The sequence below is a fragment of the Pteropus vampyrus genome, unplaced genomic scaffold (assembly GCF_000151845.1).
Source record: "Pteropus vampyrus isolate Shadow unplaced genomic scaffold, Pvam_2.0 Scaffold111, whole genome shotgun sequence".
Classification (NCBI taxonomy): Eukaryota; Metazoa; Chordata; class Mammalia; order Chiroptera; family Pteropodidae; genus Pteropus; species Pteropus vampyrus.
Window position 1 is genome coordinate 2,128,578 of NW_011888892.1, and position 24,927 is coordinate 2,153,504.

The 24,927-nt window shown below is 49.7% G+C and overlaps 3 protein-coding genes, 1 long non-coding RNA gene and 1 pseudogene across 4 annotated transcripts in view; 3 read left to right on the forward strand and 2 right to left on the reverse strand.

Annotated features, from left to right (window-relative positions):
- UROS (uroporphyrinogen III synthase) overlaps positions 1-4,835 on the reverse strand; it is a 19,902-nt gene extending 15,067 nt beyond the window's left edge. Inside the window, exon 1 of the mRNA XM_023533769.1 lies at positions 4,402-4,835. The gene's annotated coding sequence lies outside the window, so the exon portion shown is untranslated. The remainder of the gene's footprint in view (positions 1-4,401) is intronic.
- Positions 4,836-4,928: 93 nt separating this feature from the next.
- BCCIP (BRCA2 and CDKN1A interacting protein) lies at positions 4,929-16,076 on the forward strand. The gene is made up of 7 exons (XM_011365471.2): positions 4,929-5,131; positions 7,586-7,660; positions 8,361-8,441; positions 11,929-12,018; positions 12,759-12,946; positions 14,362-14,536; positions 15,676-16,076. The coding sequence occupies exons 1-7, from the start codon at positions 4,964-4,966 to the stop codon at positions 15,844-15,846; spliced, it is 948 nt and encodes a 315-aa protein (XP_011363773.1). The 5' UTR covers positions 4,929-4,963; the 3' UTR covers positions 15,847-16,076.
- LOC111743316 lies at positions 8,448-9,911 on the forward strand. Its single transcript, XR_002781633.1, has 2 exons — positions 8,448-8,616; positions 9,114-9,911. It is a non-coding gene; the product is annotated as an uncharacterized LOC111743316 (long non-coding RNA).
- DHX32 (DEAH-box helicase 32 (putative)) overlaps positions 15,909-24,927 on the reverse strand; it is a 27,741-nt gene continuing 18,722 nt past the window's right edge. Inside the window, exons 7-11 of the mRNA XM_011365469.1 lie at positions 21,181-21,372; positions 20,184-20,333; positions 18,772-18,959; positions 17,514-17,695; positions 15,909-16,450 (exon numbers count right to left, since the gene is read on the reverse strand). Of these exons, the coding sequence (XP_011363771.1) occupies positions 16,279-16,450; positions 17,514-17,695; positions 18,772-18,959; positions 20,184-20,333; positions 21,181-21,372 (884 nt within the window). The 3' untranslated portion in view covers positions 15,909-16,278. The remainder of the gene's footprint in view (positions 16,451-17,513; positions 17,696-18,771; positions 18,960-20,183; positions 20,334-21,180; positions 21,373-24,927) is intronic.
- Positions 20,841-20,959, forward strand: LOC111743332 (annotated as a pseudogene).

The following is a 24,927-nucleotide window of genomic DNA, read 5'->3' on the forward strand; positions in this document are numbered from 1 at the left end:
CTAACACCTCTATCACGTCTCATAATTATAATTTCTTTTTGTGGTGAAAACTATTAAGATCCAGTCTGTTAGCAGCTTTGAAGTTTGTAATACAGTACTGTTGATTACAATCACTATGCTAGGCATTAGATCTCCAGGAGTTACTAGTTACAACTTTGTATCCTGGTATTCTCTATAATCGCAAATAATTAGAAACAATGTGAATGTCTAACAAGGACAGAATGGTTAAATAAGTCACTGTACAGTTATATGACATCATTAAAATATTAATAATTTAGTTATAGATTATATAATCACAAAATAACATTAATTTTAAAAAATCAGGATTCAGAATTGCATAAATAATAGTATAATTTTATGGAATTTATATATATATAAATGACAGAATGCACCAAAATGCACCAAAATTCTAATGGTAATTATTCTGGTGGTAGATTAGGGTGATTATTTTCTTCTATACTTATTTCTGTATTTCCAATTTTGTTTTTACAACAAACATTAAACTCCCTTTGTAACAAGGGGGAAAAAGCACATTATAACCACCCCGAAGGCCTCAAAATAAATGCCAAAGAACTGGTGAATAAACTCTGCTTCAAATGCAGAGTATTACCCCGTAAGTATCATCAGATCTACTGGCAAGTTACTTAATAAACATGATACACTGATTGACAATAGTCAGACAGGGTATATTGCTTGGAGCAGAAATGTGTAAACTCTGGGAGCCATTACTTACAAATTATTACTGAGAATACTTCCAAAACATTATACTATCTACAGGATGTCTTAGGAAAATTTGGCTTAAAATGAATTGCTTTGTATCTAAGCAACCAAACCTGTGCGAACAAATAGTAATTATGAAATCAAGCTCTAATTATTGCTGCTGTCAAGCTGTTAGCTGGAGAGACTGGGGATTTGGAAAATGGGTAGTACTGTTTCTATCATTTCCTCAAGTTACCGGAATGGGTCTCACACAGAAACTAGGAATCCACTTTTCTGCGATGGTCTCTCTCACGCGTCACCCAGCTAGGCTAGAGTCCCCATTCATTCTCAGATGCGAATCCAGGTGTTGCGGGAAAGGTGTTTTTGGGATGTGATCCAGTCCACCGCCAGGCAGACTACCCTAGGTGATCTGGGCGGCCCTGACTCAGGCGGCGGGACGGCCTGACAGAACCAAGGCTTCTGGGAAGAAGAAATCCCTCCCGTGGACGCAGCCTCGGCTCGTGCCCCAGTCCTGCCCGTCTCCTCGCCTTGTGTGGGGGTTTCGGACTCGCCCCCAGTTGCACGAGTCGATTCCTTGCAGTCAGTCTCCTGATACACATCCCTGCGGGTTCTGTTTCTCTGGCTGAACCCTGACTGATGCACTTTCCAATTCTGGGGTTCCAGGAATCTGTAATGTCACTGAGTGGCAGATGAAACTTGGCATTTTCTGCTAAAGCATGAAGCTGTCCAGGGCACACAACATAAGCAACTATTGTGGGGTTAAACACTGGAAGCTTACTGCTGTTGGAAGCAGGGGACCCTGTGGCCACAGGCCTCTCCCCAGCCCTGCCTGTCCCTGCCATGGTCCTGGCTGAGACATAGGCCCCACGGGTCAAAGGCTCGCACACCCCAGCTGCCAGTCGCTCCCAAAGGTGTTTCTGCACAGTCCACAGCTGGAATGTCCTCAGGGTGATTAGGTGTGCATTATTTATTGGGAGTGGGGGCCAAGTTCAAGTACCACCAAGTGCTATGAGGTGATGTGGTAGAGGGGGCTGCGGTGCTGATAACCAGTTACCTCTCAGGGGGACCTGAGAAGGTGACATCTGAATGACAACAGCAGTGAGAAATAAAGGAGATGACATCAGAGTTGGGATCTGAGTGACAAGAGCCATGAGAAGAAATGTTCGAGTGTCAGAAAAAGGCCCTGTTGTCCCCAGGAGGGAAGAGTAGGCCTGGCTTGAGCGGGAAGGACAGAGCGCACTTGAGATTCCACGGGAAAGGGGAACGCACCGAAAGTGACAGTGATGGGACTCAACACTTCGAAGGACCTCGGCTTCTGCAACAAGGATGGCCACCGCAGGAGAGCAGGCAGAGGGGGTGCTTGCAGGGGTTTAGCCGTGAAGAGGTTAAGAAGCGGCTGGATCAGGAATTGATACAGAAGACAGAGTTAACTACTAATGTAATTCTGGGTGAAACCATCTGTCCACAGTCTGATCTGTGACAGTTGGAACCAGGATGGAATTAAGCTTTTCTTCTCTGAATCCCACTTAAACTTTAGGTTTGTTTGTGTAATCCTGTCAGTAAGTTGACAAATGTTTATACACAGTTGCTGTGTACCAAGCACTGGATATACAATGGTTCCTGCCCTCCTACTTATGGAGGGTAAAATCGATATTTTACAAATAAAACTAATGACAAATCTAACGCTGAAGACTGAGCCAGTGGATGGCAACCTAGTCCCTGATTGGGTTAAGCTCCCTGGGGCCAGTACTGTGTTGTCTTGAAGGACAAACCCACAGGTAGTCCATTTATGCACATCTGCTGCTCTCATTCACACTCTGACCATGAGCTTGACACTGGGCACTGACCTGAGAGCACGAGGCAAAGCTTTACCCACTTCCCTTATCAAGGCAATACATGGTCACCGTGGGAAATGTGCAAACTACTGAAAAGTACAGTTCCTCAAACAACTAAACGTAGAATTACCATATGATCCAACAATTTCATCTCTAGGTATATACTCAAAAAAATTAAAAGCAGGGACTTGAACAGGTGTTTGTACACCCATGTTCATAGCAACGTTATTCACAGTTGCCAAGAGACAGAAGGGACCCAAGCGTCCACCAGTGGATACATGAATAAACAAAATGTGGCCTATCCTTTCAATAGAATATTACTCAGCCTTAAAAAAGAATTCTGACACACTCTACAACAACGATGAACCTTGAAGACATTATGCTAAGTGCAATAAGCCAGTCACAAAAGGACAAATATTACATGATGCCACTTAATATGATGTACCTAGAATAGGCAAATTCATAGAGACAGAAAGTAGAACGGTGGCTTCAGGTGCTGGGGAAGGAGGACGGGGGGTTATTGTTTAATAGGTTCAGAGATTCAGTTTTGCAAGATGAAAGACTTCTGGAGATGGATGGGGGTAAATGCTGCCCAAGACTGCAAATGTAATTCATGCCACTGAAGCGTACACTTAAAAATGATTAAAACGGTAAATTTTATGTATGTATATTTTACCACAAACAAAATGTATAAGGGAACAGGGAAATAAAATTACCCAAGATGTCTTACTGCAACTCTATTGACACATTGGCACTGTGCCTTCTGAGTCTTCTCCCTAATTTTAGCCTTTTGATAGGTGTTTCTCACAGCTTCCTCTCTTGTGTTATTGGAAGATGTTTTTGCATAAAGTTGTGGGACCCAGAGGGGCCAAGTTAGGCTGCCTGATGTGTCAGTGCACTAACATCCCTATCTGGCCTGCCTGGTAGACGAGACTCAGCGAAGATGGAACCCACGGAACACAATCACCGGGACTCTGGGGACACTTCAGGTATCTTGGTTCCAATTCCTGCTGCTGAAGGATTGTTGATTGCCGAAGGTTACCACTGTTCTGCTTAAACCTCTCCAGCCGTGGCCACCTCACTACTGGGGCAGCTCATTCCACTTTTAGAATCACATGCATCTAACCCGCTCTCCTCATTTTACAGAGGCAAATAATAGACCTTCCTCTCAGAAAGCTGATGTCATCTCTAATTAATAACCTTCTTTCTAAATGATGTCTTTTAGTGGGCTGCAAACTGGTAGCCTATGGGATAAACCCAGCTGGTCAATGAATTTTATTTGGCACAGGTTTTAAAAACATTTTAAAGATATAAAGAATTTGGACATTTCTTGCAAAAATCCAGATTCTCTTGAAATGTAAAAAGCTGACAGCCCTGGGCAGGCATTTCCCACTTGGCTGCAACCCGCCGCGGCTGTCATGTACATACTAGCTTGCCATAGTGTCCCCTGCGCCCCTCTCACAGTAGGCTCCAGGCTGTAATTCAGATTTCCCCACTGGCATTGAAGCATTTAAGGTTGATCCTTGCTTTTAAAGAAATTTTCAGGTCAAAAAGTATGCTTAAGGGAGTACGCCGAAAGAGGGTCAGCTAAGGGCAGGCACACAGATCAATCACTGACAGGGCCGTGCCACCGTGTTTGGGTGACGCCCGCAGAGTCCGGCCAGAGCCGGGCGGGGGCGTTATCTGCACGGATCCGGCGACCTTCCAGCTGGGGCCGACCACTGCCCCGGACTACGGCCCGCACTCAGGCCAGCAGCGGCCTCGGGGCTCCGCTCCCGACTCGTCATGCACTCGCTAGCGCCGCAGGCCTCTGCGTCTTCGTCTGTACGTCCGCGGTGACACCTACCTCGCTGGGCAGGTGAGGGCCGAACGGTCTGGGAGCTGGGGCCGTGGCCAGCCAGGCGCCGGCCCTGGGAAGTCGCCTAGGGCAACGGTATCTCGCGACCCCAACCGGGAGGCTGAGAGGCGACGGGAGCGATGAACGGGGGGCAGGGAGGTCTCTCACCACGTGGCTTGAGCTGCCCTGGCGACAGCCCGCGCGGGACTGGCGGCCACCACCCGCGCAGCCCGGATTGCCGAGCCCCGGCAGCGCACAGCTGGAGCTCGCGCATGCGCATCGACACCAGCCCCCGGGGAGACGCCTCCGAGTGGGTCGAACCACTGCGCGAGGGGGAGAGGGAGCCTGGGAGGGAGTGAAGGAAGACCGAGGGAGGAAGAAGAGGCCAAGATAGGACCCCAGGCTGGACCTGGCTCTGGGGTATCACGGCCGTGGAGTCCGGCAGGGGCCCTAGCGTTGTCGCCGACTCAGCGCCGAGGTGCTTTGTGGTCTGTCGCCCCCTCGGCTTGTGTGGGTAGGTCCGGGGGGGGCGGGCGCGTGGCAGGTGCGCAGGCGCAGTGAGCACGGAGACATGGCGTCCAGGCCCAAGCGCCGCGCCGTGGGCGCTGGGGCTCCGCCGCCGCCAGATAGCCCGGTCCCGCACCGCGAGGAAGCGGAGGAAGACGACCTCGAGGACGAGGACGAGGACGATGAAGACAGTGACGAAGAAGAGAGTGATGACGACGAGGTCGTCGACGAGGTGAGAGGCGCACGCGACCCCGGCTTGGTTTGCACCTGGGAGGGAACACCTGGGCCGTGAGCGTGTGAGCGGCTCGGAGCCGAGCTGCGGGCTGGCGGTGGGTCTCACTCAGGGGTCTTCCACACAGCAGGGGCAGGGGCTGCTGAAAGCCCACGCCGGCCGCCTCGCCGTTTCTGGAAGGTTCTCTGCTCCGTTCGTTCTACCCCGAGCCTCTGCAAGCGCTCCTCTTCGTCCTGCAGTTCTTTCCTTCCTTGCTCAAGTCTCAGCTACGCTGTATTTTCTGCCTCCCCCGGGCAGCCGAGCCTGCCCCTCTCCCCAGGTCCTGGTGATGTGTCTGGAACGGGGTTCCTGCAGAAAAGCCCGTGCATAGCGCCTGGCGTTATACGCACTTCATATTTATTGAATGAATAATTAGGAGTAAATGATCCTTAGGACCACTGAATGTCTTAACAGTCACCTCAGACTTAACGCCTCCAGAGCTGAATTCGGCATTCATGCCCCTGCTCCTCATCCTTGCCGCTTCTGCAAATGGTCTCCCAGTTCACCTGAAACCTGGAAGTTAAATTTCTTTCCTTTTCCTCATCCTACATCCAGGTCATCGGTAAATCCTGGTAGCTTCACCTTCGGTATCCAGACACTTCTCACCATTGATTGTGTACATCATCATCCACACCTCCACCATCTCTCACCTGGACTACGCAGTTAGTTTTAACCGGCATGCCTCGTTCCATGTTCCATTTACTCCCCTACTATCTGAGTCCACCTGCAGCCAGAGCGATCTTTTAGAAATATAGGTCTAGTCTCACTCCCCTGCTCAGAACGCTCCAGTAGCTTCTCATATCTAAGAAAATCCAGGTTCCTTGCTGTTGAAGAACAGGACAGCTAGTGTGGCTAGATCAGAGTAAGCATTAGAGAGTGATGGCAAATCAAGTCAGATTTAAATGCGAATCAGAATGAATGTGAAGGCAGAGTTCAGAGAAGGTGGATGCAGGATTGGGGTTGAGACCGGCATGGTCTCATCTTCCAGTGAACACAGCTTTTCCTAACAAATCAGCTTTTTACTTTGGCCTTTTGTCTTGAATTCGGTCTCACCATTTTTTACTTAAAAGAACTTTAGCTGGCTATTTTGCTAACTTTGAATTACAGAGATCAGTGCTTTTTGCATTAACGGATAATCTGTCAAACTGTCAAGGATTAAAAATTTGTGCAGTAACGATCGTTGATGATGGTGTAAGAAAATAAGCATTTACATACACTGTTGGTGGGAGTATAAATTGGTGAAGGTCTTTGGAGGACAGTTTGACAATGTCTGTCAGATTTTAAAGTGGGTACATTCCCCTGACTCAATAATTCTTCTTGTAATAATAATAATAAAAGATGTTCTAGGCTCTGTGCACTGTGTACTAACTCATTTAATGTTTACATCAACTATATGAAGTTAGTAATTATTTTACAACGAGGGACACACAGCAAGTTAAGTGAAAACGGCGTGTATAGCACAGTCTATGTGAAGGAAAAAAGAAACAGTATATTTGATTATATGTGTCGAAAACTTCTTGAAAGAATAATTTACATAGGCAGTAACCTCTGGTGAGTAGCAGTGGGGGTAGGTAATAAGACTTTGACTCTCTAATCTCTACATTTTTCATAGTGTTAGAGAGTTAACTGCCTCAGGGCATTCGTATACGCTGCTCTCTGTGCCAGAAACACTCGTGTCCTCAGTCCCCAGCTCAAATCTCCCTTCTCCAAGGGAAGCCTTTCCTGACTTTGTGACCTTCTATTTTTCAAGCTGTTATAACACCAGGCACGTGTTTTATAGTTCACGTAGTTGCAACTTTACATTTATTTGAGTAATTCCTTTATATCTATATTCCCACCTGAGCCAAAAGCTCCACGAAGACAGGATCATTCATGTCTTTACTCACCTATTCCTCTCAAGTGCCTGGCGCAGTGTTTGGTGCACGGTGGCGCTCAGTAAAAACATACTTGCCAAGTGAATGAAGCGGAGCCTCAAATCCATGAGCTGAATCTAACTTTAGGCAATGCAAGGACTTTGGAAGTGATTTTCTTCTCTGCTCACCCTTATCGTAGTCAGGTAAATAATAATTTCTCCTTTGTGGCTGCTGTGACTTACCTGGAGCAGACTTTCTCTGCATCGAGACTAGCTCACTCTGAGTGTATTGTCCTCAGGCTTTTGTGTCAGACGGGGAGATGGTGTGAAGGTGCTTTGTATTCTCCGTGGATGCCATATTGGCAGTGTTGTTTATTTTTATGGACTAGACAGTTCTTTAGGTAACCTTTTCTGCTTGTCCTTTTTCTGGAATGTTTTGTAGATAGAGATAGGGCCAAAAAGCATGGAGGTGGAGGCAAAAGAAAAATTTGCAAAGTGGAAAATAATGTCTGAAGTATCTTAGAAAGTTATATGTGACAGCCTATTTTGTGTGTTGTTTACAGGAAGTGAATGTTGAATTCGAAGCTTATTCCATCTCAGATAACGATTATGACGGAATTAAGAAACTACTGCAACAGGTATTGTCTTTTACTCTTTATGCATAAATTTGCCCTTCTGAGAAAGTCCAGGCCATTCCACACAAGCTCTCAGATTTCATCCTGTCTTTTAGAATTCCCTCCCATTCCTGTCCTTTCGGCCTTGCCTGAAAGGAAGACTTTCTCTTCTTTTTCAAAGCTAACGGCTCCCTCCTCTGATTAACATTTTTAAGTATTCTGTGTCCTAAAATACCCTCCCTTTCATCTGCTGATTACTTGAGCCACTGTTCCATGTTTCCGTAATTCCCTTCTCAACTTGGTGGCGGCCGAGGAACTCTTACGTAACAGCCACGTCACGGAGTGCCTTCTGGTGCTTCCGTGTCCTCCTTTACCCCATAGGAGATGGAGATGGCAGTGGTTCTCTACCCTTTGCAGCCTCCAGTGTCCTGGTCACCAAGTTCTTGGGCCTCGTGTCCATCCTCGCCTTGCTCTTCTCCCCTCTTTCTTCTTCTGCTGCTGCCCCAGACTTCCTGTGTTACCACTGACCGCTCTTCTTAAATGTCAGTGCCTTTAGCTTCTTCGATTCTCCTGGGCTTTTCCTGTCCTCTTGGGATTGCATTTCTGGGTCATCTTCCTGGTCAGATCATTGGAATTTCATTATTTTTATTTGAGTATGGAAATTAGGAGTTTTATTAGAAATCATGTTTTGATTTAATATAAAATAATTTGTTTCTCGTCTTAGCTTTTCCTGAAGGCTCCTGTGAACACTGCAGAACTGACAGGTCTCTTAATTCAGCAGAACCACATCGGGAGTGTGATTAAGGTAAGCAGCGCAGTTGTGTGCGCTCTTATTAAATTAGTTCTTGATCCTAGTAAGTTCGTCCTGATTTATAGCAAGCAGGCCAGAAGCTGAAATTGGAAAGAAGCATTACTGGACGAAGGAAGACTGGTTCGAAGGCCATTCCAGTTAAACAGGGTCATCAAGTGCAGTAATCCAGGTAGTGGCAATGGATAGTGAGAGATACGGCCTCGTTGAGAAGGCGTTTGGGAGGCGAAATGGTGGGGCTGGGCGACAGGGAAAAAGGAGTCAAGGGCCACTCCCAAGTCTGCTCGAGCAGCGAGGAGGACCAGGTCAGGAGGGGAAAGCGAGTTTGGATTTGTACAGTTTGAGTTTGATTTGCCTGTGAAACATGCAGGTGAGATATTGAGCAGCAGGTGGAGACGGGCATCTTCGGCGGGTCAATGGTGACGAAGTCGTAGAAGTGGTTGAGATTGCCTGGGGAGGACAGGGACGGACACGCTGCTGACACCAGTGTTGCTTGGTGAATAGAGGAGTGGATGCTCAGGAAAGTGACCAGGAGAGGGAAGAGAAAAAGCAGAAAAGTGATGCCTCCCAAAGCAAGGGGCGGGAGCAGGGCTGTGTGAGTCATGAGGTGGCTCTTTGGTTATCTTTTGCTGCCTAACAAACTGCCCCACACTTTATGTCTTCGAATAGTGATACTTAACCTGCTTGGCTCGTGGACCTGCAGTTTGGACAGAGCTCAGTGAGAACAGCTTATTTTCTTCGTGGCACATCAGCAGGGGAGAGTCAGCCAGGGCGCGGGTGCTGGGGGACTTAGTTTCAGGATGGCTCACTCACATGATTGACAGGTTAGCGCTGGCTGTCCGTTAGGAGCCCAGCCAGGACTGTGGACCAGGGCCCTCACCTTCTCTCCGATGTGGGCCTTTCTGCACAGTGGCTGGGTCCCAGCAGCAGGCAGCCCCAAAGAACTGGGGGGGTGTGCAGGGCGTTTTATGAGACAGTGTCATAAAGAAGTTCAGAGAAGTTCCGTGCAGGTTCGAGGGGAGGGCACATGGACCCCACCACCTGATGGGAGGAGTGTCTAGGTCACTGTCAGAAGAGAAGGTGGCACAGGAGGGACCGCTGCGGCCACAGGGACCTCAGTCTGTTTCCGTTCCACCTCTGAAAGCAAGGACCATGCTGGCCTCTGCCTCGCAGAGGGAACGAGGGGGTTGCAGCGTCAGTGCCCAGAGCGGCAGTGCCACGTGGCAAGCGCTGTCCTTGTGGAGCTGTCGCTCTCGTCTTCCTCTTCCCAGCGCCTGTTGTCCAGCTCGCTGTGAAAACCCAGACGGACGTCTCCACTTCATCTAATGTTCCGCCCTGCCTGCCTTACCTTCAGCCATCCCACCTGTTTTCAAAGCCAAAGTTCTTGAAAAATCGTTTGTTTTCTGTCTCCCCCTTTTCTAAACGCCCTGATCTGGCTTTACCTCCAATACAACACTGAACTCCTTACCAGTCGGGTCCCCAGCGTCTCTGTTACTAAGTACCGTGGACACTTTTCAGACCTTCCGACAGCACCGGTGGCCTCGTGGCACTGAATGTGAAGGGCGTGAGGGGAGTGGCCGTGGAGCTTACTAGAACGGCAGGAAGGAGCAGACCAGCTGCTCTCATCAGACAGAGTGATCTCTAGCCGTTCATGTCCTGGGACTGAGGGCACCCCCGAGGAGCAGGTGTTTTTATCTCTGATGGGGGACTCAGCTTTGAACTGGATAGTGACACAGAAAGCTCTGCAGTTACTATTACGGCCTCCTTGGCTTCCAGAGACAGTCGTGGTGTCCCAGGGACAGAGACTCATCTTCCTAGGAGCGGGACTGCCCAGAGGTTTTGCTGGCACCTTTGGGACTGGATTTGGACTCTCCCAGAGACGGCATCCCTCGGGCCCTGGCTGGGGAAGGGTGGCAGACTGCAGACGCGTGCGCCGGGTGGGTTAGGGGCCGGAGACGCGAGGCCCAAGTGCTCTGTGAGGTGGTGCTTAGGTACTAAAAGGAGTTGTGTTGACCAAGAGGCTTGGGAGAGGTCAGGGGTGGCATGGGAGGGGCAGGAGATGGCAGGAAGGAGGGGAGGCAGGTGGCTGTGGATGAGACTGATGTGATGGTGACCCCAGCCCCATGGAGAGGCAGACCGCGTGGTGCCGTCTCGGTGAGCGTGCTCCCAGGGATGCCAACTGCTTGAGCCAGGGGACCGTTCTGGATTTCTCAGGGTTCCTTTTTCTCCCGCTGGCCTTCTGCCTGTGGCTACTGCACGGTTGGCCACGGTAGGCAGGGTAGTACTTCCTTCCCCTCTCTCCTTCATGAACAAACATGCCTGTGGTCCTCTCCCTGGAACTGCCAGTCTCCCCCTGACTTAACCTGCTCGTTTCTACGTTCGCATCCTCTCGTTTGTTGAGCTTGAGACTCCTGTCATCTTGGCAGTTCCGTAAGCCTTTGACGCCTTACTGTAGCCACCTGCCCGCCCTCGTCCCCGCAGCGGCAGCAGCAGAGTCAGCGTCGGTCCAGGAGCCGCTTCGCCCCTCAGGCCCTCCAGTGTGCCCTGGACTCTCCTGAGGTCCCTTGTCTGGTTTGTCATCTGCCTCCACAGAGGCAGGTTCTGCTCTGTTCTCTGCCCAGGCCACTGGGGCGCCTTGGTGTCTGGATGATGTCTACCTCATCTGACTGACCCAGTGGCGTCGGAAGATGTGGCAGGGCTTTGTGAGGCCCATCCCACAGAACAAGTTCAAGGACAGGGAGGGGCAGTGGTGGGTCCCTGCTGTGGAGGCAGAGAAGCAGCCTCCCCATTTCATTTTACTTGCTCGGCACATCCTTCCCGAGGACTGTCTGGGCCAGGCTCCGTGCTCGGTGCAGGGGATGCAGTGCAGGGACTTTGCAACTTGGGCACATGAAGGAATGTGTGGATGACATGTTGAAGCCTCCCAGGGGAAGGGCTGTCACAGTAGAGCCAGGAAGCTGAAGTTGAAGTCAAGCCTTTCATTCTCGGTTCCGTTTTCTTCGTTCTTGCCCTCTTTCTTTTCTCCTGCCCACGTGGTAGGAGTAAGTGGCACGCAGCATCGTTCGCCTTCCACAGTGGTCCGGACTGGCGCGTGCTCTGGAAGCCCATGAATTTTAGGTGAGAGTGCTGTGGACCCACCAAAGAACAAGCCAGGGCTGGCTCCGGCCAGGTTCTTTCGAAAATAGACTAATGTGGTTTCTTTCATGAGGTTTCACCTGTTCTGGACTTATAACGTGTTGAGAATATAGTAAAGAAAATATCATAAGAATCTAGCATAAATAAATTTGGAGCAGGAAGAAAGTGTCCAGGATGTAAAACGAGGAGCAGAGTCAAGGGAGGCAAAGTGGTAAGGAGGCCACGCAGCAGTTGGGCGTGACGCTTTTCTAAGGTGGCGATAGTAAAACAAAGTTTGATCTGAAAAGCGAAGAGTAATGAGGCCTGGATTTCCAACCAAATCTAAAATTTATTTATTTATTTTTAACAGCAAACGGATGTTTCGGAAGACAGTGACGACGACATGGATGAAGATGAGATTTTTGGTTTCATAAGTCTTCTAAATTTAACTGAAAGAAAGGTTGGTTTCACTGGGTGGCATCTGAATGGTTATTTGTTTGGCCAGAACCATCTTTATTTAATGCATCATAAAAGTGTCCTTTATGTCAGACAGTGATGTTAATTTAAGGCTTTGTGCTCTTGTGAAGTCTTACTGTAATTCTTTTTCAATATGAAGGTGTTTTTGTTTTGTTTTGAATAACCTGTACCCAGTTAAAGCCATTTCCTCCCTGCAGTATAGACAGTCGTCATGTGGCATTACAGGAACTGCAGTTCTGATGCTGGTGTTGACACAGGAGCTGTTTGAGCTGCCTCCGCAGATATTTTCATTGTTTCTGAGGCTTCGTTGCTTCCTGAAGTTGAGGGCACTGACATTTACTTGTGTTTCCATTTGTCTGTTTTTGTTCCTCATTGATGAGTTCTAATAAGGAGCAAAAGCAGCTGTCCAGCCTCCTCAAGTAAGATGGGCTGCACTTTATCTTTAATTTCTAAATGAACTTTCCAGTTACTTCCATCAGTCTATGCAGCGAACTGGAATTGCCGTGCCTGTGTGCCTTAGTGTTAGTGTGCTGTAACCTCATCACTGACACGGTACATAAGCAGGCGGAGTTACTTCTGAGGAACACTTAAGCGAGCAACCAAAGACGAGATTGTAAAGGCTGTGGCAGGAAACTGCCCTTACCTGAAGATGAAAAGTGTCAGTCCTCACTTTCAGGCTCTCCCCTGCGATGGCCTGAGTAAAGCCTTCTCTTTGCTTTCCAGGGCACCCGGTGCGCTGAACAAATTAAAGAGTTGATTCTAAGCTCCTGTGAGAAGAACTGCGAGAAGAGCGTGGTTGAGCAGCTGGACAAGCTTTTGAATGACACCACCAAGCCGGTGGGCTTTCTCCTGAGCGAGCGCTTCATCAACGTCCCTCCGCAGGTCGCACTGCCCATGCACCAGCAGCTTCAGTAAGAGACGGTGGGGACGCCTCCAACAGTAGCGTTTTTCCAAGTGGATTCAGAAGCGTAATTAAGTAGAATATGAGGATGTCGGTATAGGGAGAGTTCCGTCCTTGGCTGACGCAGCAGCGTGGTGCGAGGGGAGGGAACAGCCTGTGAGAGGCGTGTGTTCTCAGCCGGCTTTTCAGAGTTTTAATTAAGACTTGTGAGAACAGTCTCAGTACTCTTAGAGACCTAAATGGTATGTAAATAGTGAGCTTCATATAGACTTTAGCCCTATTTGACAAGTTTTTTACCCTCTTCACAGATAGATTTTTGTAACACGCATCAAATACTGAATAATTATGACAGTGACAGAAAGTGAGTAAAATTTCTAAATTCCATTAGGATAACTGATGGAACCATCATCTTGATACCGCGTTTCTGGCTTCTCAGGGTGTGGTGTTGTATTTTTAAATGCAGTTTTAAGTTCACAGAAGTACTTTAAATGTAAGACAGGCTAAGACTTGGTATTTTCTGTGCTTCGAAACAGAGGAGGATGAACACGCAGGTGGCTCCCCGGCTTTACAGAGGACATAGACTTGTATTGTGAGTCCCCTTTACGCAGTTTGTGGGGAGCAGGTGTAGTCAGGAAGCCTTTCCGTGTCCCATTTTTCCTTCATAAAATCACTGTGTTTTCATTTTCCTCTTTGTCTCCTCCTTCTCCTTCCCTCAGCTGCAACTCATTGTACTTCGGCCACAGCATCTTTGTTCTGGCCTTTTTCCCTGATCGGCTGGAGCGTGTGTATTTGGTTTTCCAGGAGGGCGATCTGCGCTCTCCTGACCCTCTTAAAGCCGAAGTGGGTAGTTCAGACTTTCTTCACAGTTTTCGTTTAGCCAGGCACACAGGATTTGGTGTAATTTTCAGAAAGGGAAGAAAGTGAAGGCTTCGTTACTCTCCCACGAGGACTGGAGGGTTTCGGGTGTCTGCCTTGCCATCTCTGCAGTGTCGGAAAGCAGCCCCAGACTCTAGTGGTGAGACCGTAGTAGTCACATGTGCCGATGGCATTTGTTACAGCCACGTGCCCGTGTGTGTTTTAGTTAAATGTGTGTCGTTTCAGAAAATCCAGGTTCTTATCTCTCTTTAACTTCTGCACCGTCAGCAGTGATGTCGAGTGAATTTGAGACTCATCTGTTGCTTGTATCCAGACCAAGAGCCTAACTTGAGAGATTCATTACACTATTTATTATAAGCAGCACCGCCACAGTCGATGAGAAGTGCAGCTGACGTTGTAATAGAACTCACTGCTTTACGAGTGTCTGCTCATCGAGCCTGTGTCACAGCAGAGCCCACTGAGGCCTCACTGGCTTCCCCGTGCTCTGGATTGTTGACGGACTGACTTCTGCTGACCCAGTGGGCAAACCTCTGTGTGTCTGCCTTGCAGGAAGGAACTAGCAGAGGCCCACAAAACCAACAAGCCGTGTGGGAGGTGCTGCTTCTACCTTCTGATTAGCAAGACGTTTGTGGGAGCAGGAAAAAGCAACCCTGGAAGGACGTGGCGCAGCCACGGGGAGGACGAGCTGCTGTTCGTGAACGCGGAGGAGGAGTTCTTCCACGAGGTGAGGCCGCTTGTCGGGACGCGCAGAAGGGCCCCGGCGGGATCGGGCTTCACCGCTCTCCCAGTTTATGTCAGAGCCCTTGAGCGTGGCCACTCTGTCCTCCGTATTCCCCAGCAGCCAGCAGCTAACATGGTGCTTGGCACACGCTGGTTCTCAAGTCAGTGATGAGTGTGGGGAGGAGACAGTCGGTGAATGTGCTCAGAAGGATCGGTGTTTCTAATACGCTAACGGTGGGGTCTGATGTCAAACTGCTCCGTGACGTGGACGTTAGCCTAGGTTGACAGATGGGGACGCTGAGTCTGAGGGAGGTTGGAGCCACTCAGATCACACAGCCGGTCGGTGTGGAAGCGGGTGGACCCCTGCTCTCCCATGCTGGCTCACGTGTCGCTCTGTGCCCTTAGTCCTGGATGTCATCCCATTGGTGGGGTTTCTAGCATCTTCTTCCTATAAAGGTAGCTTGTGCTGTGACAGACAACCAAATATCTCTTCTCAGAAATGTTAAGTAATTCTCAAAGGGAACATATTTTGCTCGATTGGATGATATCACATTACTTTGAAGATGTCGACTAAAGACTAAAGCACTACAGATTTGCTCTGACCTTGTTTTTTAGGAAGAAAATTAAATAGTGACAATTAAATTTAAAAAATTTATGCTGTAGCACCTCAGGCAGTCAGTTCGGGGGGAATATTTATGGATGCTTTAAGAGGGCCTGATTATGCAAACCAGCCTGTCTTCACACACAGCTTTATGCCAACGAAGCAGCTGGGCCACTGGGAGACCAGCATTTGAAGGTTCTTATTGTCAAGCGTTATGTGACTTAATTTTGCTTGTCTTTCATTAGATTATTTTGTGAATCAAATGAGGTCATGAATATGAGTGACTTCAGAATTACGGACAGTGTAGAAGGGGGTAGAGATCACTTAGCGGCTTATTCACCTCTGAGCACTGGGACACGTCTGTGGGTTAAAACCTGCTGGTGAGCGTTTTTTGTAACTTGCTCAAATGTCCCATTCGAGCTTATGTTACTGAGTTTTCCTTCTGTAGCTGCCGTTCTTACGTAGTATTCTTTGTTGTCGATTAAGAGAGTTTGCGTTTAGGTTGTCTCATTTCTACGTTCATGGTTATTTCTGTGGTTTAGAAGGCGATCCTGAAGTTCAGCTACTCGGTGCAGGAGGAGAGCGACACATGTCTGGGAGGCAGGTGGTCCTTCGATGACGTACCAATGAAGCCCTTGCGAACGGTGATGTTAATTCCATGCGACAAGATGAATGAAATCATGGATAAGCTGAAAGATCATCTGTCTGTCTAGCCCATTTCCCACGGACAGTGGGGTGCTTGTTTTTGTAAAATTACCAGAAAACTCAGTGGAGATTTACTGAAAAACTGATGACTTTATTTAGATTTAGGTCCTCTACAAAAAGTAGGGTTCTGTTGCCTGTGTCTGTGACACATTTACAAAATACGTTTTTTGTTTTTTATTTTTAAATTTTGGTCAAATTATGAATAGTTGATTAAAAACTTTCCCAATAAGAAGAAAAACATGGAGTAGTTATTTAAAGAACTCATTAAAAACTTCTATTTTTTTATTTTCAAATAACATACAAAGTGTTAATTTTTCAAGACTATCCTCTGTGGGGTGGGAGACTCCTTGTCGTGGGATATCTGCACCTCTCCAGCGGACCAGGTAGGCTGCCTTTGCGATACGTATTGCACATCATGTTTTGTGTAGAAGGTTCTAAAGTCACTGGAGAGTGCATCTTTGCTCAGTAGTTTCAGGGCACTTTTCACACATTTTCTGTTCCTTTTTCATTGTTGAAATAGGTGATAGGTGGTCCACTACTTGCTGTAGAATATCCTTGCTTTCACTAGGAGGCAGGTTACTGAAATAGTATTGTGGTGCCAGCTGCATAAATCTGTTTAAAACAAAATTTTAATTAGTAATAATAATTATTATTATTTTTTTGTGAGAGAGATCAAACATCATTCTGAGCACTTCCCAGCTCTGGAGAATCTATTTGTAGAACTGTTGTTTAGCTTGAACTCCTCAGTCTTAGTCTGCCTTTGTGGCATAAACACTTCATACCGTTTTTATGGACCATTTCAGTACCATTTCTGGGATAAGCTGGCGTTTCTAGTGCTATGCCAGTGGAAGTGATGGCCACTGCTAACCACTAGGGGAAACTGTTACTTCCCCTAAGACCCATCAGACTATGTGCAGGATCAGATCAGATGCTGGGGAGAACTTCGGGCGGGTAAGAGGGAGCGTCTTTGCCTCCTTCTCTTATTAACTAATCCTGTTCCACATCTAGCTGCTGAAGCCAGACACGCATTAGGTTCTCTTGGTTCCTACCGAGAGCATCACTCTGCCCAAGCAGCAGTGGTACCTTCGAAACGGACCCAGCATCTGCAACAGCCTGAGAGACCAGTGTCCATTCTCACTACTGCCCCTCTAAGCCCATTCACTTGGCTGCCAGAGTGACCTTTAAAAGTATGGAGAAGATGCCACCCTCGCTTAAAACACTCCAGTTGCTTTTACTGTACTTGGGATAAACTCCAAATTCCTGGTGTGGCCCATGAGCCCTGCCGCTCTGGTACCTGCCCGTCTTCACCCTCGCCTCACCCCTTCCCTTCTGACTAGCTCCACGCTCAGTGGCTCATCTTTTTCGGAGATAGCCGAGCTCATTCCCTGTCATGGTCTGCCCTGTCAGTACTGTTTCTCTGCAGCATTTTGTTCCTCTTAAGAGGCACTGTGCTTTGTTTTATGTTCCTATAACGTATTTTGTCTTTATACTGTAACCTTAAAGGCAGGGACGTTTCTCAGGCAATTATCCAGAGACTTGCCTTTGGAGGCACTCTCGACAGAAGCTTTGGTTGCCACCGGGATACGCTCATAACTGAAAACGTAATAACCCAATTTCTCATGTACTCTTCAAGTACGAATTCAAAAGAAACCCTTTTTTTCTCTACGGAACGTACAGCTCAGGAGAGGTTTCTGAGGTGATCCTGACGTAGTTGTTCTCGGAGATGCTGAACTTGTGGAAGAGAACCCACTCTGGCGTCGTCTTGGTGATGGAGTAACTGGACAGGGGGTGCAGCTGGGCCACCTGCTTGTGCGTCAGCATCAGGTAGTTGCCGGACCCGTCCACATCCCGAGCAATCTGAAAGGCAGAGTGTTAAAGAAAAAGATTTTGCATTCACATGGCGATCAATACACAAAAATGTTTTATAGATTTATTTTTATTTTTTGGGGTGAGGCAACCCTTGGTTGACCTCACAGATTGCAAGGACCTTGTCAACTTAAAATCCCTTATTTTTTTATTTTTTACATCTACAGCACCTGGTCTTCCTAGGTGGTCTCCCATCCAAGTACTAACCAGGCCCAACCCTGCTTAGCTTTCGAGATCAGATGGGATCTGGCTTGACAAAAATGTTTTAAAAATTCCAAAGTGTTTCATAAATAATAATTAGAACTACACATTTGCCACCCATGTTTCCTGTTTTCAGACAGAGGAAATGAGACGTGAACATGTTTTACCCAAAACTTCGAGGCAGTGATGATGATGTTGACTGACTGTAGCAATTGCAGGGCAGCTACACAGGTTTACATTTTGGTCACGAAATAAAGCTAGCATGTTCCCTGCCACACGTGGACCACATACTCAAACGTCAAGTGCTTTCCACTGGATAGTATAGCTCACTTAATCCTCCTGATAACCCTGCGATATAGGTACCTAACTTTTCCCAGAGGAAGAAATCCAAGCTAAATGGCTCTTTTGTTCATTGACTGCTTTAGTTTCTGTGGCATGATGCAAAAAGCACACCTTCCCCCATCATGTGCTTGAAGGCGGGGGGCTGGACTGCCTTCACTCTGGGGAAGAAGCAAATGAGACATCGCCTCGGGCATGGGGCATTCTATCACCGGTTAAACGTGAGCCAGTTCGCAGGCAGGTGACATGAGGGACTCGATCTGACGTTCATCCAAAGAGAGTGTCTTCACAACTCGCCCTTTGTAACGAAAAAAGATCTTTTGTCCCTTTGGACAAGTTAACATATTCTGGCTTAGCCCTCCCTTCCCTTGACAGGGTGCAGGTCTAAACACTAAATCTCTAATAACATGAGGGTTTTTGTTTTAAGGTTAACAACAAAATCATCATCCTGCGGGCGCGATTCCTGACGGGACGTCCCGAGCGTGCCGTCCCGCGAGGACCGCGGTGAGGGCGGCCTCGCCGCTCACCTGCATGAAGTAGCCGGACAGCAGGGCTTTCTTTATGTTCAGCGTGTTCTCCTTGGAGCCGAAAGCAGGCTCCGCGTAGGGAAGCTCGATCCGCTTGATGATTTCTACGAGTTCCGCTCGGATGACGTCGGCCATTCTGAGCGCAGAACAGTTGAGGAAGTAGTCCTGACACCATTTTTCAACACAGTCTGCGGGGAGAAGGGCCACAGGTCATTTAGAAGTGATCTGCGGGGAGCGGGCAGAGCCCAGCGGGAAGGCGCTGTCTCTGCATCCTGTCCTCTGGGAAGGTCACATGCGTGAGTGGGGAGGCCGCACGGACAAAGACCTCTGGTGGCTGCGAGATTGTCTGTGCTGCTGCTAAGGAAGGGAGAGGCGCCGCTGGCAGGACCTAACTGGCTCTGTGGTTCCTACGATCCCGCGGGGCTGGGGACTTTCTGGTGCTGACCCTCGCGAGGTCTGTGCCTCGTAAAGGGCAGAGGACATGGTCTCAGGGTCGGTTGGCACTGTCTCGTGTGTGACGGCAAGGGTAGATGGTCACATTCGATCAAACTGGGAGGGGAAGGCTGGCAGTACGAAGTCCTCCGACCCATGGAATTTTCTCGCACACTATCATGAGGAAAGGGTCACCGCTAGGCTGATTTGGGACGTATGTTACAGTGAAGCTGCCCTAGCTGCACGTTTCATGTTAAAATTCAGTCACTTGGTTCAGTTTCACGTTATTCTTCCTCGCCACCTACAGTCACTCAGGGAGGACTGGAATTTTGCCCTGACCTGGCAGCGCACGTGGCCTTGCACGGAGGGCAGAGACCCTCAACCCCGTGCTGTCCGCTCTGGCCTTTTCGGAGCAGCAAGAGTGGCCGCGTGTCGGCGCCCGAATCCCCGTGTCCTTTCTGGCTGCACTGTGTTCTTCTCAGCTGTGAAAAACGAGCTCCCTGCTCTACAGGACCCCACTGCCACTCAGACTGCTGTCCCTCACGTCGTTTACGCACCGTCCATCGGAGCAAAGATGGTAAAAGCGGCTTTGAGGAAAACGAAGGTGACATCAGCCTTCCTTGAAGGACAGGCACTGCCCTGGCAGCCTCCACTCGGCCCTCTCCACCCCGGGAGCCCGTCCTGTCCCCGCACCCAGCCCAGGGGCGCACCTGAGGCGTGCCCAGCCCCGTCACCGGGTGCGTCCGCCTCGGCGTCCAGACACCATTCTGCTCCCCTGGCCCTTCTCCCCTCGCCCCTCTGAGTGCAGGTCCCCTGCAGCCGCCAGAGCTCTAAGAGCCAGACTGTGTGGCCAGGAACCGGCGGTGCAGCGAGAGCCTCAAGCACCACGCCCCTGAAGTGACCCATGGGGCCAGAGAAAGGGTGTTTGGTGAATAAGCACCCAGCTTAATCTGGGAAGGAGAATCACAGCATGCACTTACGCTCGCTGGTAGAATTCAGAGTCGCGTCTTGGTAGGCCTTGTAAATGTTGATGAGGGTAAAGTGATCTCCCTCGGGATGTAAAAATGTCTTCCAGCAAGTCAAGGCAGCCGCCTCGGCTCCGCGGGGCAGACGCGAAAAGCAGCTGGGAGCTGTAAGATGCAAAAGGTCATGAGGTCGTCGGTAACGGAGACTTCATGTTAGCGCAGCACTGCCGGGCTCGCTGCTGTTTGTGCAACGGGGGTTCTTACTCTGAATACCAGGCCCTATTTACTTAGAAGTCAAAGGAATTTAGGGAGAGTTGGCACGTTTTTCTCCTTGTTTGCTTTTCTCAGGCCTGCTCAATAAGTCAGTACCCGGCTTGTGTTACAGAGGGACAAGGGCGGGCGCTCAGACGCCAGGCGGGAGACAGGATCAGAACAGAAGGTCTCATGCAGCACAGCCTTTGGTCCGTTCTGCCAGTGAACGAATAAATCTAGACATAAACCAAGATGAACGAAGGTGTTACGAGATAAAAAACACACACACGCAATCATTTGGGGAAGAACACTTCTAGTGACACATTTTTCTTCGGATTTTTCTTGCTTTTTGCTGACTACATCAGCAGAAGCAAACTTGGTATGCTTTCACATGTCTGATTAAGAAAGTCACTAGGTTTAGTCTATAGCCACGCCACCCTGAGCAAGGCTGATCTCATCTGATCTCGGAAGCTAAGCAGGGTCGGGCCTGGTTAGTACCTGGATGGGAGACCACCTCGGAAGACCAGGTGCCGCAGGCATAAAAAATAAAAAATAAGCTGACAAGGTCCTTGCAATCTGTGAGATCAACCAAGGGTTGCCTCGCCTAAAAAAATTCACTAGGTTTAGATTTTTTCATATTAAGATAATTCTTATAATTTTATTCCTTTTTAATCTATTAAAATATTACCCCTTTAAACGGATCTGGCTTAAATCCATACCGGGTGCAGATTCATAAGACGGAACAGTTCTGAAAGAATACCTGTGACCATGGCCGCGATTGTCAGCATTTCATCCACACAGTCAAATTCACAGGATGCTAAGATAGACTTTGAGAGCTGCGGATCGAGAGGAAACTCTGACATGATGATTCCAAATTCAGAGAGATTTCCGTCGTTGTCCAGGGCTGCCAGGTAATCCAAGTCTTCCAAAGCCTGCATCAAGCTTTCCGGGGCTGGGAAAGAAAAAACATCACAAAGTCTCATACGACCGAGACGGAGTAACAGGTACCGAATTTTCCCTCCCACATGGAGGCAACAAACAAAACATAGGAAACAAGTTTGAAGACAACAGCAGGCAATGAAGGGCTGACTGCTGAGTGGGGGACAGAAGGGAGCCCTGTGAGCGCGCAGCTTGCTGCCTTGCGTGTCCAGGCTGTGTGTGGGGAGGGGGACCCAGGTGCAGCCTGCTGGACTGCCTGCATGGTGCAGGTCGTGCTGTGGGTCCCGGGAGGCTAAGGAGCTGGCAGGTCGGAGAACCTGAGAGGAGAGAGGACTCGAGTGGCCTACGAGAGTCCCCTCGACCGGTCACAGAACACACGCAAAACACCAGCCCAGGCCAGGGGAACAGCATCCAGGCTTCGAGGGTCGGTGCCTGGGGCTTGCACATGGTCTAGGGTACCGCCCGCCTATACCAGCCAGACTGGTTCGTGGGGCCCTGGCAGGAAACAGACGGTAACTCTGCCCAGGTGGGCACTGTGCCACTTAACATCCTAAAGCTGGAACCTGGAAGGATCACACTGCATCTCAGGACAAGGCTCAGGGAGGGTTCTAGGAACAAAGATATCCAGTACCCAACACAGTGAAATGCACAGTGTCCAGCATCCAAAACGTTACGCGGCAGGAAAACAGGAAAATAAGATTAAGGAGAAATTAACCAATCAAGACAGACTCCGAACTCACGCAGATGACAGAAATAGTAGACAAGATGTTAAAAGTTAGTTGCCAGCGCAAATACGGACAGAAAACTGATTTTCTCCATCCTTTATTTCTCTTAAGCTTAGATAACATTGATAATGGTGTGGTGTTTATCATATATGCTTAATCTCCACCAAAAAAGATAATACATTTGTTCAAAGAAAGGTATTCTTGCCCTTGTGGAATCAGTTTATATTAAATATGTGTTTCACCTGTCTGCTGTGGTATAGCAATGAAGGCCACACAGAAGCAAATCGCACAGTACAAAGCTGCTGTACTGTCCTGCACAGGAAGCCAGAGGGCTTACGAGAGTTGCTCTCACTGGGCTCAATTCCAACATGTACATGGACGACGGGACCTAAGCAGCGGTGACCTGGGGGCATCTGGGAGTTCAAAGTAACAGACAGTGAAAGTTTACTTATGTGCTGTCCAAACCTTGACCGCTAAGCTACTTGTCAAAACTTTAAGCAAACTGTATAATTTGAAAGTCAGTCACCACTGCAGATCTGATAAAATCCACCCATTCCTATAAAGACAGGACGACAACCCTGGGAGGGGTCACCGCTGTGAGCTGAGAAGGGACTCGCTGGTGCTGCAGGACCCTTTGTCACATCTCCAGCCGTGTTGCTGGGGAAGAGCAGAGCGAGTAACGGGCATGGATGGTTTCAGCCTTCGGCACGTGGACTGCGAGCACAAGAGCAGTTCCTGGGAACAGCACGTGTCGGGCCGAGGGGGCTGTAAGAGGGAGCCCACGGCAAACCTGCCGAGAACGCAGACATCTGCCGGAAGACTCGAAAGCACAGCTTTAATCCTCAGCGGAGAGGAAAGAAGTTCAGCTTCCCTGTTGGCGATTTCTCTCAAGACTCCATTCTGAGAAGAGCGCGGCCCGCAGGAGGTTCCTGGCCATGTTCTCGTCTTGGACTTCCTAAGACACCCGGTTTCCTTACGTAATTCACTGCTGCTTAGCTAGTTGGAGTTGCACTCTGGGACCCTGCACGCAGAATTCTGAAATGCACCATGACAGTAAATGCCGTGACAAAGGAAGAGTATACGCACTCAGGGGCGGGACGGAGCTGGTGGGGAACAAACGGTGACCATCACGCTGACGAGGTGCTCAGCGTGCGGCAGGAACAGGCACTGGCTGCACGGGCGAGCAGACGGACACAGAGAAACAGGGACAGCTGGAGAGGGCGGAAGGAGAAAATGGAGGTGCCGGTGCCGACGGGTTTAGCCCGGGGACTTGGCATCGTGTACACTGAGGAGTCCGCAGAGGGAGATGTGGAAGAACCCACAGATGGCTCTGGTTTGACGGCGGACTCTGAAAAGTCTTGGGACTTTTGGGGAGTAGGATTAGGGATCTGGCTCTGAAAAAGGCAGGAAAGGCTTCTTGAAGTTTGTTTCACAGGGACATGCTCACAAGACCTGCCATTTGCCCAGCTCCCACTCCTCTATGGTGTGCACAACACTTCTGCATAAACACCCCCCTCTGAACCTCTTAATAACGCCATGAAATGCGAGGGCAGACGCTCCAGCCTCAAGCACAGAAGAGAGAACGGTGAGGGACGCGCCAGAGCCAGGCCTAGCCAGCCTGTCTCCTCGGCTGTAAAATGAGGACTTGAACCCAGGCCTTTCGCCGGCAGCGTCCACTGTATCCGGTGATGCCAACACAGCCGCCGCTGGACGCCTCTCTTCTGGCTGCAGGCGCGATGCTCTGCTGTCGGCGACCGTGGCTTCTCAGAGGTGCCCAGGTGCTGCTTCCTGCACCGCACAAAGCTGTCCTCCGTGAGGCGGCTCCGGCCCGCGAGTCTTGGGTTTCAGAGTCCAGGCAGAGGTTCTGCAGGTGATGACCGCTGCACAGTTTACTATTTTGCCGGTCACTTTCTCAGGGGCCTACACTATGCTTACCTCGACTCTGAACGAACTCCTTAGGTCACGTGCACGTTCAGATGAAGAAACGGGAGAGCTACTGAATCACAGAAGCGCCCGTTACCCAGCTCCGGAGCGCGAGCCGGGCCTGGAGCCCCGGCGGTCCCTAAAAGCCTGAGCTTTCCGTATGGCCCTGGCTCTGGGTGACCCTCTGTCCTGGTGCGGCGAGGATGCCCCCAACCCCACCCTTCACCCAAGCGCAGTCATGAGCAGCGTCCCCGTTCGCTCTCCAACGTCTTGGCTTGAATAGTAAGTCACACGGTCACTGGGCCAGCAGGAGCCCAAGGGGCATCGAGAGCCGACACTGCTTCCATTCTCTGCCTCTTGAAACCTCTCCCAGGTTCCGTTTCCACTTCCCATAAGATCACTTCGCCTTCCAAGGTCCCCGTAAACTGGCTCTGGAGTGGATCTGGCACGTCTGCCGCTTTCACGCTCCACCCTGGCCATCTGCATTAGCAGTAACGTTGTGTGGCCTTGAGACGGATAACAGCGCAGCCTTCACTCGTTTGGAGACCCAGACTGGGTTCCCGTTAGAGGACCGCTGGCCCCGGAGCTCCTCGGGCTGAGCCACCACACAGCCCTGCTGCGGGCAGAGGGTCTGCGGCGAGGCCCCTGGCGAGGGCCACTTCCCTCCATTCTCCTCATGGTGCAGACTGTCACGTTCCGAGGCCCTTCTCTAAACTTCGGAACAGAAGCACGTGCACTGGAGTGAGCGCACGCGCCAGGCTGGCAGTCCGCGTGGGATTCGAGAAGGTCGTGACTCACTGGGACGGGCACCGCCAGCACAGAGCACGCCCCTGCAGGGTCTCGAGCCCGGCTCCACCAGCGCCACGCTGGCCCCTGCGGTGCCTGCCATGCGCCACCTGCACGCTTCCCGCTTCCTGAGG